The following is a 14,450-nucleotide window of genomic DNA, read 5'->3' as shown; positions in this document are numbered from 1 at the left end:
CCTTTATGAAAGTAGAACACTGAATACGTGATTTGTTCCCAAGAGTCAAGCTTCGGGCTGTAACATACACACAGACTTCCTAGAAGTAAAAAAGTATTTAGTAGAGCTTAAAAGAATCATAGACAAAAAGTTTCCTAAGCCACTTAACCTTATTTCTATTCCTTTAGATGTCCTGCCTCAACATGCCTCATCGGTGATTCCCAAATTCTAGAAATGGTCTATTAACAAGCTGCTAAGAAATTTCAATTCAACAATTTCTCGGCACCCACTATAGGCAATGCATTGTGGGACAGGCTCTTGAAGGGAAGGGAAATGAATAGAGACACTCCCGTACGTGAAATCATGGGAGTGTGTGAAATCTCCTAATATACACAGACTACCCTGCCCTCTTATCTAGCTTGCCTTCCAGCACATACCCTAGTTTATCAAAAATTGTGTCTCCTCTTTACAGAAAGTTTCCAGTCTTCTTGCTTATCTAGAATGGAAGGCAAACTAGGACAATAAGAGCAAGCATGGTGTGTGAGCCCATAGCCACCCATATTTGGGTCACTGAGGGCCTTGGCCCAAGGGCAAAGGAGAGCCCCAGCATAGAGTGGCCTTTCCACGTGACCCTGACTGCCTTCACTTACCCTGTCACTCCCAGCACCCTCAGCCTTCTCATCTCCTTCAGTGTATAAAATTGTCCATCGTCTCTAGCGGCTGTTGCTATCTGGATAGACTAGATGAGTCCATCATGACCTACAAATGACGGCATTATGCTTAAACTGATACTTCTATTCTGATGCTGACCTTTATGTCATTACCTGAAATAGGAGATTTCTGGGGTGGAAAGGAACTCGACAAGGAGTCTTGAAACCTGGGTTCTAGTCCCTGAGCTAATATTAAACTAGCTCTGTGAACCAGTGAACCACAATATTTCCTCTCTTACACTGCATACTTCCTTTATCAAAGAATCATGGTAGGAAAAAAAGACCATTTTCCCTAAGAAGGCTATTTCAAGACATTTATAAGCATTCTGTTATAGTATTTATCATCCATGACTATTGTTAATGACATTTAAGATGTAAAATATTGTTAGAAGTACACTTTATTGCAATATCTTAAACAAATAAAAAAGAATAACTTTATCAGATAAAAACAGTAACAATTCTGTAAGATGTAAAATTACTGTTATGGGTACTGAGCACACAATGATAACTTTTCTTTAAAATTACAGCAGACTCACTAAGAATAAAAGTGATGTTATACTAAAGCGTAAACAAAAATAATAATTATAAGAGTTACAGAGGTCCCATGTACCACTTTGACTCCTTTCATAAAGCAAACATACTACCAGCAAAACACTATTGGTTTATCCCGTTCTTTTATGTTCTATGATCACAAGGAGAAAGAAATTGTTAGCAAACATGTTAAAACTTCAGCCTCTCTAGTAAAAAAAAAAGAAAAAAAGATGAAATTAAAACAAGGCACCATATTTTTCCTTCCAAATTAGAAAAGTTTTAAAAATGATCATCAATTCTGTCGAGGGAGCGGCAGGAAGAACATTCTCAAATAACAGTAGTGGAAAAGTGAACTAGCACCATCTCTCTGAAAAATAGTTCAGTAGGGAGTTAAATACATTCACATCGTGGAGCCAGTAATTTTTCTTCGAAGAATCTATCCTGAGAAATGAACATGAAATGTCGACAATATAAGGGAGATCGTTACCTCCATTCTAGCAAAATCCGCCATACACCATTGTTCAAAGAATGGAGGTCACTGTTTGCCTTGTTTTGAAGAAAGTTAAAGTGAATGTAGAATAAGTGTACCTCATTACACACCCTGAGAGCCGCATTCCGATCTCATACGCAAATATTTCCAGACAGTCAGGTAGTAGTTTAGCTCCCCTCCCAATCCCAAAGGAAGGGAAAAAAAAAGACACAGCAAGGTGAAATGCAGAGTGCAGACGCTCTGCAAAGCTGTCACATCCATGGAATTTTCTTTACTAACGGAAATGTCCTATATCTGTGCTGTCCAATATGGTAGCCCCTAGCCACGTGTGGCTACTGAGCACTCAAAATGCGGCTAGTGTGATGAGGAATTCCATTTTCATTTTATTTAGTTTTAAGTACCTTGAATGTAAATAGCCACATGTGGCTAGGGGCTACCATAGTGGACGCCACAGCTCTGGAGCACTGGCTCTCAACCCTGGAAATCCAGTAAACTCACCTGGGCTCACAGACCCCCAGGCTCCACCTTAGATCAACTAGAATCCCGGGGGTTGAGACCCAGGCATCAGTATTTTTTAAATTTGCCTGAGGCAAATTAATTAAATTCTCTAAGCCTCAGTTTCCTCATCTGTAAATAAAAAAATATAGAATCTACTTCCTATGGCTCTTATGGGAGAATTAAATGAGATAATATGTACAAAACTCTGGCAAAGAAGTTATGTCCGGCTACAAAGGTTAGCTGCTATTACTATTCTTCCAGAATAATTTTGCTGCTATTTACAAGTCGAGGGAAATCACAGTTTGAAAGAAACAAAGCATGCTCTTGACAGTGTATCCAGAGATGCTTAATAAATATTCATCAATGATGAAGATAACATCTCGAAGTTGGCTAGCCTTCGGGAAACCATGTGGACAATGAAAGCTATTATGGACAAAGTTTTCCTAAGGAAATTATCTCATAGTGAAAGCTCTACAAAATGCTACAACGCGGACCTAATTCTGGGAATTGGTGAAGGGCAACTTTTGCAATTATATGAACAGGAAGGAGAGTTTATACTTTTCAGCCCTCCCTACCTCCCAGGAGATGGTGCACAAGAAAGAACCGCAGCCCCTGCCTTAGAACACACAAGACTGCCCCAGATACAGCTTCAGGGTTGACCATCAGACACGGAAGGAATGAGAGTATGTTCTGTCCTTCATTGCTTTAGCAAGTCTCTGAGTTACTCTCCTGCTGTAAAAGACCCATTAGAAAAATCCATATGAACTCATAATCTTCATACACAAGCGACCTGACCACAGCAGAGCTCTCGTGCCCACCAGCTCATGAGCACCCCCATCGTGAGCACCTCTAATTCCTTGGAAGGTAGTAGGTTTCATTTCCTAGGGCAGGAAAATGCAGGACAAAGATGCTTTCAAGGATGTAGGAAGTAATGCTGAATAGACAAAGTGGCTCCCAACGACCAATATGTGACAAATCCTACTAGAGCATCCCCACTAATGTCACAGTTGAAATAAGCTGGGTTTGTACGAGGCCCTGAGTCTATCGGCATTCCTTTCACGAACCATGTTTTCCGGTTTCCACACCAGTGGAAAATTAAGCCCTCTATTAAAGAGACAGTGGTATAGGAATTAGACTATTTTCTCTCTTCTCCATTCCTCCTTGGCTAAAGTAGGTTTTTGTTTGTGTGCTTGTTTTACCACAAAGGTAAGAAATAATTTTTGAAAAGCAATTTGGGAAACACATGAACTGACAGCTTCGACGTAAACCAAAAGGTTGCTTCTCCAACTTGTTTCACCTTAAATCTGGAAACATCCCATTTGAAACAGGCTTATTTATTCTATTTCAGAGCTGACTAGGAAGAGCAAGCTTCATTTCTATTCTCCTAGACATTGCTGAGAAAGGAAAAAACAGACTCTTTCACAGCTATGCCAGATACACCTAACATTTTATTAAATAAGATATGTCATAGAGAGCCAATTTATAAGTCATCGCTGCCTCTGTTCATGAGAAATTCCTGTGGGGACAAAATGAAAAGGAATAAAAGCTTCACAGAATAAGAGCCTCAAATGATTGTTTATACCCAATGAATTAACGTGAAGACCCAGGGAAGCACCCACCCTGGTCCCTCCACACGAGCTCTGGATCCCATGACATCTCGCCTTCTAAGCAAATTCACTGTACCAGTTATTCCTCCCTGCTGGGTACTGTCATCTTTTCTCTTGCCACTAAACATCCTGTGAGCATCCAGACATACTGGAGTCTCTCCCATCACCAAAAATAATATTCCCTAAATCCCACTTTCCCTTCCAGCTGCTGCCTCTCTCATGTCTACACGTGCTATGATGATTTTTTCAACTCCCACATGCCACTTAACCCAGCACAGCCAAAATTTCACCTCAGCCACCCAACACCAACTACTCCCAGTGACCTCCGTGCTGCTAGACCCAATGGACTCAGCCTCCCCCTACCCATTAACGGAGACTAGCCCTCTCCTTTGGGAAACCCCTCTGGCCTTGGCTGCTATAATATCACACTTGGTTTTCCTCCTCTCTCCAGACACTCTTTTTCATTTTTCTTTGGATGTTCTACCTAACCTTTACATATTTTTATCCCCAGATCTTACTTCTAAACTCTTCCCTTTCAACCTGACACCCCTCCCACGGCTTTGAAGGCCAGCTATAGTCGAACAGCTTCCACATCTATCATCTCCAGTCCTGATTCCTCTTCTAAGGTCCAGAGCTCTTAAAGTGTCCAAAGCAAAACTCATAATCTCCCTTTCTAAGCCCCACCAAAACCACTACACCTCAGTAAATGGCACTCCGGTTCACCCATCTCATTATCCCAGAGACCTGAGATCCATTCCTCTCCATCGTTATAATGAGCCTTCTCAGTTCCATCTCCAAAATGCATCTCAAGCCCGTCTAGTTCCCTCCGCCTCCACCGCGCATCCTGTTCAAGCTGCCCTCATCTCAGGTGTACGCATACACCCTCATCCTAACTGCTCACCTCTTTTCATCCTAACTTTTCCTCTTGCCTCCCCTGATCCATTCTTCACACAGCAGCCACAGTGATCTTTGAAAGACACAGATCTAATCATGTCACTGTCTGCCTAAAACACTTCAGTGAAGGGGCATCAGTGGATCCTAAAACCTCCCGGTGAAAAGTTGTTGGGGATTAGGATAGTCACATGATGCCAAAGTATCACCTCAGATTCCTAACGCAAAGGTTAAACTGTCCCTTTACGAGGCAGACAGACAGTGGTCACCACATAACCAAACGACAAAACTTAGCATCAAAAATAATAGGATGTCCTGACATTACATGCCGCCTGATCTGGTGCAAATAAAGTTCACAACATCACCCACGAAGTACTCTTACCACAAATGTTTAACCTATGTCTAACGATGCCTTTAGGTCTGACCTCCAATCTACAGGAAATGTGGAGGATAGAGGAAGAAGTTAATACTTCCACAAAGAAACAACTAGACAAATCCAGAATGAGGGACCTTCCGCAAGGCAAATGTCCTGGACTCTTCAAAATGCCAATGCTGTGAAAAGAAAAAAAGTGCAGAGGAGAGGATGTGGGAATCGGTCTACATTAAAAGAGACCACAAAGACATAACCAAATATAATGCGTGAATAGCGATGGGATCCTGACTTTAAAAGTTATGTACATACATATACTTATTCATTTATATGCATACACATGTACAGGACTTTTTTGAAACAATTACAGAAATTTGAAGATAAAATAGTTTACCGATTAATGTAGTTAATTTCTTTCAGGGATAATGGAACTGAGGTTACGTAAAAGTATGTCTTTAACCTAAGGAGATACGTGCTCAATTATTCACTGGTAAAGTGTCAGGATGTCTGCAACTTATTTTTGAACAGTTTTGTCAAAAGGAAGAAAATAGTACCTATACATGGGGAGAATGATAAAGCCAACGTTGTAAATGATATGATTAAGTGAAAGGTACGTGGATGTTCATTCTAACACTTTTCTGTATGCTGGAGCATTCTCAAAATAAAATGTCATAAGGAGAAAAAAACAAATCCTTTAATGACCTTATAACTCTTAGGATAAAATCTAAAATCTTTCCATGGTCTACAAGGCCCTAAAGAATGTGGCCCCTGCCCACCTCCTCAGCTTTCTCTCACAATCCTCTTCTCCTTGCTCTCTCGACTTGGGTCACACTGTTTGCAGTTCATACACATCCTTCAAGTCTCAAGCGAAATACCACTTCCTTCCCTAAACTCCCCAGGACCGATTTACGGAGGGACTTGTGTGGTTGAGGGAGCCCTGGGACGGAGAGGAAAAAATGAGATGGATTATGAAGGAGCGAGGTGGCAAGGGGACAATTTTCAAGACTAAGACAGAACAGGACAGGCTATCTCGGAGGGAGAGAGAAACAGGGATGGACTAGCTGAACTAGAACATATTTCTATTCTATTTCTAGGGTCTTCCATTAAACCTCCATCACATGCTCTCATGGCTTCCGTACTCTCACGATTCTATTTAAATGCTATGTGTGCACTTATTTAATGTCTAAAATCCACAACAAATAGTAACCTTTATATTAATAAAGATGAGGTCAGTTCTGCTCATCATTGGGTCCCCAATACCTAGCACACAGTAAGAGCTCCATAAATGTTGGCTTAATGAATACTACATAATGTGGCTTTAGAGGAATACAATTTTAGTCCAAGTGCTACTTAACTCAAGTGGTAATTGTTCACTCAAGTTGGAATACTAAAAATGGCTACTAGATTTAGTTATTAGAGTCGATTATTTAGATGATTACAAAGGTTAATGAGCAGTTTTTTTCACCAGATTCATTGAATGTAACCATACTCTTCTTCTCTCATTTTTAGGTATTATTTTTCCTTCTCTATTTTCTCTATCTACAATAAACAGGTGTTAAGAGACAGAATATTGTACACTAATAACTTTGACAAGCATTGATTGTGAGCTCAGTAGGTGATAACACAGCTCTTAAAGCAGACAAGTACGTGGGTTTAGAACCAAACACATCAGTAATCCCGACACAAAAAGCTTTCCCATCATTGAATGACATATGTGAAAAGATGGAGCAGTTGAGAGAATATATATTGATTAAATATGACTCCATCCCCCCCTTAGAACAGTCATACAAATAATAACTAGTAGATCAATAACTCTGTTGACTGTGGCTCTTTTATAGACAACAGATGTATAAAATTATAGTGGAGAAGGTAATTTGGTATATAAATATCCATATGATCACTTATGTAAGAATGTGGCTCTATTATATTTTATTTTCAGGATCCATATAGCTAAACAATGACTAAATTTTGTACAGAACTCAAGTATAATTAATAGATTGATAAATACAACCAAGGTTCTACCTGTATGGTTGGTAAAAACACACAGGGTCGGGTGTTCAGAAAATTTTTCTTGGTCTTGCAGATCAGTACATCCAAAGTTGACAAGACTAAGAACGTAAAGGATAAGAAATTATGAATGCATTTAAAAATAAGTTCCCTCAAACAGGACAGTAACCACTATAACATACCCACAGAGTTAGAGACATGTCTCTGAGAAATTTAAGTAGATAACATGTTTCTTTTGTTAAAAATTTCTGTAAAACAATAATTAAAAAAAACACATGGTACATAAATGACATGGCCCTGGCAACAGAGAAAAATATATATTACTTTCAACTTGTATTTCTATAACTTTTTTCTGATTTAATATACTGTATGCATACACTATGCTTCAAAATAAGCATAACGGAATATTCATATATGGTAAGTAAAGCTAGCAAAATATATAACAGTTTCGGATTATCATTACTCTAATTCAAGAAGACTTTCGTTTCTTCTGTGCGCTGATGGTCTTGCGTCTATTTTTTTCAAAAGTGCCTCATGCTACATGTAAGATAGTTTGGAGAAAAAAAATTCATCTTTTGTGTAAAAAGAAAAACAGAAAAAAAGTAAAGCAATAGACTCAGCTGAGCTACAAATGGATTGACCTGCGGCATCATCTTTGATGGCGATAGAAAACGGTTTGATGTTCGATCCTGAATGTGACTGTGACATACCGAATCCTTTTACTGAATCACAAAGAGATCGCCTCCATGGATTAAAATAAATGCAGGCGCCCTACACAAAGAAACGGCTAGGAAAATCAATACGATTGACTTGACATGAAGCAACCCTGTGCTCGTGCTTGATAAAGTTGTTTACATTCCCTACAGAGAACAGCAACATAAAAGAATACGCATGCGTGCACACACGGAATATCAGGTTGTCTTTTTATCTGCACACCACCAGGTACAAATTATAGATTAGGCATAAATATAATCATTCTGTCCATGAGTTTCCAAAAAAATTAATAGTAATCTATGAATAACTTACTTAAATCCTGAGTCACTTAATGCTATGTCCAAGGGTGCTTCAAACTGTCAAAAAAAAAATCAGGAGAAAACAAACAAAAGAATGAGATTAGTCAAGTGATGATAGTTCTGAAACCAGAGCAAGCCTGACAGCGCTGTGCTTGCCTGACGACACAAAGCCCGTTTACCCGCCATTATCTTCAGAGGTTAGCCCCCAGATCCACAGCACGGAAAGTCCAATGGGAATATTCTGGAGTTTACGTACAACCAAAAACTTGATGTATATTTATCCCTTAAAGGGCTGACACTTGGCAAACTTTGCCTCAGATATGAGTACCACAAACAGATTGCATAATAAACCAATTGGAAAGAGCAGACTTTTACAAGATACAGATGGCCGCATAAAGAGGGAAGGACTGGGTGTCTTCAGAAGGAGGAAGAGTGAGTCAAAAAAAAGGGCAGGAGGAATAAATGAAATTCTTGTAATGGTACATCACTCCGTATTAGACACCAATACTAATCCTAGTCAAGAAGAAAAACAATGTTCTGTCCATCACAGATAAAGATATTTATGACTCTTCAGCAGAAGGCTAGCATTCCAAACAGCTTTTCCAGGACTGATGCTAGATTTAAATAAACTATACCCTCTCACTGACTTTTTACCTTATACTCAAATCTACCGTCCTCACGAGTCCTTTTGGATCAAATGACTTGTGAGCACCGAAAGCTATGTGCTATAGACCACACCTATTTCCTCCACTAATCCTCACTCTCAGCCTTAGTTTCTTTAACGGGAGGCATTCGGTGAGCAGACATTTCCTGTGTGTGGTCTTCCAATCACCTATATTAATTGCATTTGTTGTAGAGTTGAAGCCTCCAGACGGCAAGAACTATTTTACTTGCTCATACAAGTGACTAATGCAACATCAAGAATGCCACAACGCTGTTTGGGAGAACAATTCTCTTCAAAAGGGGGCAAAGGGTTATAAAACTTCCTGCAGCCCGATCATTCTCTAGACTTACCATTAAGTTAAAGTTCTCGTCAGCATAAAACTGGATGCATTTTAAGATACTCCTTGATTTCTAAAAGAGAAAACAATAAATGACAAATGACCAAAAAATGAACCAAAGACTAGTAAAAGAGAGAGAGAGAGAAAAGGAAGCAGTCAAGAAACAAACAGTAAGGAAAACCTTTTGCTATTTTTAATGAACCTTCGTTGACTGCCCCCATGAATGAAAATGAAGTGAGTAGTAAATTTCAATAATGATAGTGTCAAATTTAAAAGGTCCATATAAAAAGGAGGGCCAGTGGACTAGCTGTTACCTTCAGCTCCACGTAGTATAGTCTCTGCTCTGACGTGTCCCATTGAGCCCAAACAAAATCCTCAGCTACTCTCTCTCTTGGGAGATGGCCAGAATTTTTAATCACCTAAAGAGGCATAGAGATTTTTAAAAATTAATAACTATTTTAAAATAGAATATATCTGGATTTCATTGTTATTTTGTATATTCTATCTTTACAACACATGTAAATATTTCCATAGTTTATTTTTAGCAGTTCTCTACCCCCAACACATACACATGGAAAGTCTTTCCAGAATAGATGTAAGGCATCATTTCACGACCTGCTCTTCCCAAATACTCTATAACAAACTACATTATTCTTGTTCCTAGTTTGACAGACAGGCTGGGGTTGTTGAAGGCAAGGCCACACCTAACACAAGTCAGCAGCTGGGCTAATAGAAGATTCAGAGCTTGCTGTTCTGGACATAACCTGCTCAGGCATCTGCAGACAAAGCTTCACTACCAGAGATAGAGGTTGTGATGCCAAGGAAAAACTCAGGCCTGGGAGTGGGGAGTACCGGGCAATGATCCCAGATCTGCCATGAACTTCACGTGGCTTTGGTCATGCTTCCCACCTTTATGTCTTCCACAACGAGTAGATGATTCTGCCCATCTCTCAGCAGTAGTTCACTGCTCATCCTTCGAGACCCAGCTTAGGCACTGCCTCTTGTACAAAGCCTTCTCTCACCTCGCAAGACGAAGGCAAAGCCCCCCACCTCTGTATTCCTATGGTACTTTGGCATAATTCTATTACAGTTACATTCTAATTATAAGTCTACCCCAATGAGTATGCACTCTTCTCCAACACCTTTATAGTCTCAATGTCTTCATTGTTTCTAGCATGTAACAGTACTCAAGGAATGCTTCTCAAAATGAGGAAAGCGAAATAAGGTATGCAAGAGTAAATTGCCATGGAAATGACAAATGTGATACAAGGAATTAAGAATTCTCCTTTCTCAAAATGCTTATCAAGAAAAAGTAATCTATATTGGGACAGATAAGTAAAGAAGGAAGACAGGCTGAGGTAGAAAAAAATGAGGGAAAAAGGGAATGTCAGAATGGCCCATATTCGTGGCTAAACCATCTCTAATCCTAATAAGGATCTCTCCACTGAGGCTAAGTTGGAACTCAAGGAAGGCACAGGGCATGCAGAATCATACACCTCTATTTCTTGCTTGCCTGGGTCCATTACATTTAGGCCAGAGGAAAGAGATGCTGGAAAAAGGACCCAAGAGTCCCTGTCTGACTCTAAACTTGGGCAACCCATCTTGTTTTCACTTTTCTGAAATTTGTTAGGTTAGGGTCGATTTGGGAACTCTCAGATAAAGGTATATAGTGACAAGAACATGATCATCAGAGTGTGGCAACCCAGGTTCACATCTCAGTTTTGTCCCTCCCCTCTGTGAGTCTTGGTTGTTGCGTTCCTTGTAAACATGGGGATAATTACAATACCACCTCTACCTCGCAGGGATGCTGTGATGAATGCGTGGAACCACGCATTACCCTAAGAAGCTGTCACCTAAGCCTTTAAGAATAAGGGCAGAAGTGCCTCACAGAGGGGCACACAGAGGAAGGAATGCTGAGGCTGCACCGTCTTGGCCCAAAATTCTTTCTGGGCTCTGACAAGTGTCCCTGCCCTCACTCTCTCTGCAGTGTCTCTGGGGCTCCCAATCCCTCTGCTAGCCAGCCAGTCCTCTGTCTATGCTCATTTTCAGTTCCTGACCCTGACTTGTTTCCTTAACTCTCTCCTCTAAATTCTCAGTGGTAGCTTTGGGATTCCGCCTGGTCTTTCCTCTTTTGTCTGACATTTTTCTTATCACTGACCTGTCCTCGCCCTGCTATCCACTTGGCCGCTGGTGGCCCTGAGCTCCAGCCCACATCTCCTGGTCATTTCCTGCCAGGCCTCTTGATTTAAAGCTTTCAATCATAGATATATAATTAATAAATGCCATTTTCCATTTCAATTTTGTTCACCTAAGTTTAAGATTAAAATCTTCAAAGAAAGACTATTTTGATGCAGACTATCTAAATATTGAAGGAAATTATTTTTAATATCAATAATATGTTAAGATCCCACAAATTGTCAAGAAAATGACAACTGAGTAGAAAAATAGACAAGGATATAACTAAGCAATTTTCAGAAAAACAAATTCACATAGCCAATAAGAACAGAAGATGCTCAAACTCACTAATATTAGGGAAATACAAACTAAAATAATAATGATATCAACTTACACCATCAAATTGGAATTTTTTTAAAAAAAGGTAAATACACCTATTACGTATGGATAGAGGGTCAGGGTACTCTTACACTTTGCTTGTAAAACTGTGAATTGTTACAAGTTTTTTGGAAAGCAATCTGGCAAAACTCTGTTGAATGTTACTAAATGCATACACCCATCAACCCAATTAGCCATCCCTGAGGATTTAGCCCAAAGGAATATGTGTTCCAAATACATAAAGCTATAAAAAACACCTGAGACTATTCGTACTGTAAACAAATAAACAAAAAAAGAAAATTGGCAATCAAGTGAATGTGCATCCATGGGAGAATGGTTGCCAAATTGTGTACATTCATGCCAGGAATGAACAGGTGCTTCTAAAGAGAATGAATTGGAACTATTTTAGTTGACTTGTAAGTAATTCTACAAAGTTGAGTGAGGAGGGAGCTAATAATAAACAAACCCCTGGTGTGTCAGGGGAGGGGCTGGGGGCTTTATAGGTACGGAGGAAAGACTGGAAGGATACACACCAGGTTGTGAATAAAAGTGAGAGGCGAAAAGGCAAGGGAGAAGTGGAAAATGAGCAAAAAAAAGAAAAGAAAATTGAACTATATAAAACCCCAGCATCCCAGCATATATATTACGATCCCATTTATTATATATATATATGTATAAAAATTAGAGAAAAAAGTTATATCTCTATTTAGAAACCTATAGGGATACCTGTGATATATTAAGGAAAAAGGTAAAAACAAAAGTGGTAAATTAATATATGTATTACGATTCTATTTTGGTAAAAACAACTGAATCCCTGCATATGTGCACCTAACCCTGTGTAGCTTTGCATGAGCAAGGTAAAAGGTGTGGAAAGTCACACAGGCTGGCATTAGCTACCCTGGGAGACTGAGACGGGGGGAGGTAGAGAGGAGGGAGGTAATTAACTCCTTCATATACATCTTGTATCAGTTCACATGTTACAAAAGCAAGTCTATAATTTGAAAGACATCAAATAAAGAAAATGCTATGTTTCCATAACATTAATCTATCCTTAACAGTCTAGAAAGGTCTCTTTGTGTGGAAAAGAGTCTGAAGCAAAAGTTGTTTCAAATATTTACCACTCCATTTCCATCTTCTTGGATGACTTGGATATGAAATTGTTCAATATCTTAAAAAAAAAAAAAAAACAACAGAAAGATAGCTTAACCTTCATGAAAAACGAGTCCTTTTTTTCACCTAACAGTTGTGAATATTTTTTAGTAAAAGCAATGCAGATTAAATAACTGGCTGAAAAATAATATTATCACAGATAGCAATCTCACAATAAAGGCACAAAACAAAAGCCACCTGTCTCCACCCTCCCTTTACAGTCTGTTCCAAGTCCAGACTTTATTCTCCTCCTCAATATTAACAACACAGGAAGCATTTAACCCTTCTGCTCCCCCACGTTCCCTCAACAAGCATTTGCCTGCCCTAAACCATCACTCTTATACAGGGCTAATAAGGGCCCATTCGGTAGGGTTTATCTTCCATTTCCAAATAGCAAATACCTTTTTGTATGAAAATATCAGATAGAAAACTCTTTACACAAGATAGCTGGGGGAGGTATTTTTATAGGGGTCAACTTCACATTAACAGAACTCGGAACCGTTCTGTAGATGGTCCCTTTTGCTCAGTCAGCAATTTACATTCAGCCATACTTACCTTCTGCGGGTTTTAGTTACAAAAATGTGAGACAGATATTCGGCGAGAGCATAGGGACTGAACACAGACCTCACCCTCAGGCCCGTCCTTCCAGTTATAAATCAGCAGTTTCATCTCGTAACTTGAAAGATGGCTTACCAGCTAAGATCCACCAGGGAATTTTCTCCTTTCTCCACCCCACCCCCCAAACTTAAAGACATCATTAAAGGATGTCCCAATCTTATTTGTCTCTACCTGAATTTGACCAAATTAGTACGTGTCCTCAAGTTCTGCCATGGAATTCTTCTAGCTTCTAATGCCTTCCCCTCTCCCCATCCCAGCCTCTCCCCTTATATCATGGTTACCCATTGTGACAGACATGCTAAAGAAGGATGGACTACAGAAGGCAAAAATGTCCTGAGCAGCTTTCTACAAACATTCCACCATGTGACAAAACTGGAAATCCATACACACAGGAGCCCAACCTTCCCAGGATGAGGAAACAGAGCTGAGCCGAAGGGAACAAGTAGGGGCTGAAGGCAAAGCCTTTCCACAGGAATCCTAGGTCTCAAATGGACATCAAGCGTCAATGGACCCATGGCCCTGGCGAGTGGACAGCTAGAAGATTCAGTCATGCCCCACACTTCACTAGGAGATGTGCCATTCATGAAGCCCCCATATGGCACCCAAAGATACACTTACATTTCTCTTCTGAAATCAGTAACAGATGGTTCTCTGGAAAAGGGTTGCTTTCGACGTGTGGGTGGAGGAACTGTAGAAAGGAAATTAATCAAAATCACAAGCAACTACCTTGCTTATTCAAACAGTGCAAAAGTTGCATCTGACCACTATACCACTACATACCACAGAAGGGACTGAGAACCACAGAATAGTTTAGGCGAAACACATTACAGATGGAAGCAAGGAGGAAAAAGGAAAGCTTTCAGGAGCTCAGTTCTCCGGGGGAAACTGGTCGCAGGTCCACCATAACTCATTTAAACAATAAGGCTGAAGCGTAAGCTACTCTTAGGGATGGTGCTTGCTATCAGGAATATGTGATTCTGAAGCCAATCAGAAACAACGCCAACAACATTTGCACAGAAAGTTCTATCTCACA

The 14,450-nt window shown here is 39.8% G+C and overlaps 1 protein-coding gene across 10 annotated transcripts in view; it reads right to left on the bottom strand.

Annotated features, from left to right (window-relative positions):
* The window catches only part of GSAP (gamma-secretase activating protein), a 79,641-nt gene that overhangs the window by 41,625 nt on the left and 23,566 nt on the right, over window positions 1–14,450 (bottom strand). For all 10 annotated transcript variants that reach the window (XR_011438075.1, XR_011438074.1, XM_023638830.2 and 7 more), the window contains 7 exons: window positions 14,036–14,105; window positions 12,769–12,818; window positions 9,412–9,516; window positions 9,111–9,170; window positions 8,110–8,153; window positions 7,099–7,184; window positions 2–79 (listed from right to left, as the gene is read on the bottom strand). Coding sequence is in view for 8 of the 10 variants with exons in the window: in XM_023638830.2 (XP_023494598.2) it covers window positions 2–79; window positions 7,099–7,184; window positions 8,110–8,153; window positions 9,111–9,170; window positions 9,412–9,516; window positions 12,769–12,818; window positions 14,036–14,105 (493 nt within the window). In the remaining 2 variants the exon portion in view is untranslated. The remainder of the gene's footprint in view (window position 1; window positions 80–7,098; window positions 7,185–8,109; window positions 8,154–9,110; window positions 9,171–9,411; window positions 9,517–12,768; window positions 12,819–14,035; window positions 14,106–14,450) is intronic.

This window comes from Equus caballus, chromosome 4 (assembly GCF_041296265.1).
Source record: "Equus caballus isolate H_3958 breed thoroughbred chromosome 4, TB-T2T, whole genome shotgun sequence".
NCBI lineage: Eukaryota > Metazoa > Chordata > Mammalia > Perissodactyla > Equidae > Equus > Equus caballus.
Note: the sequence above shows the minus strand (reverse complement) of the source record. Positions and strands in the feature narration are given on the sequence as shown.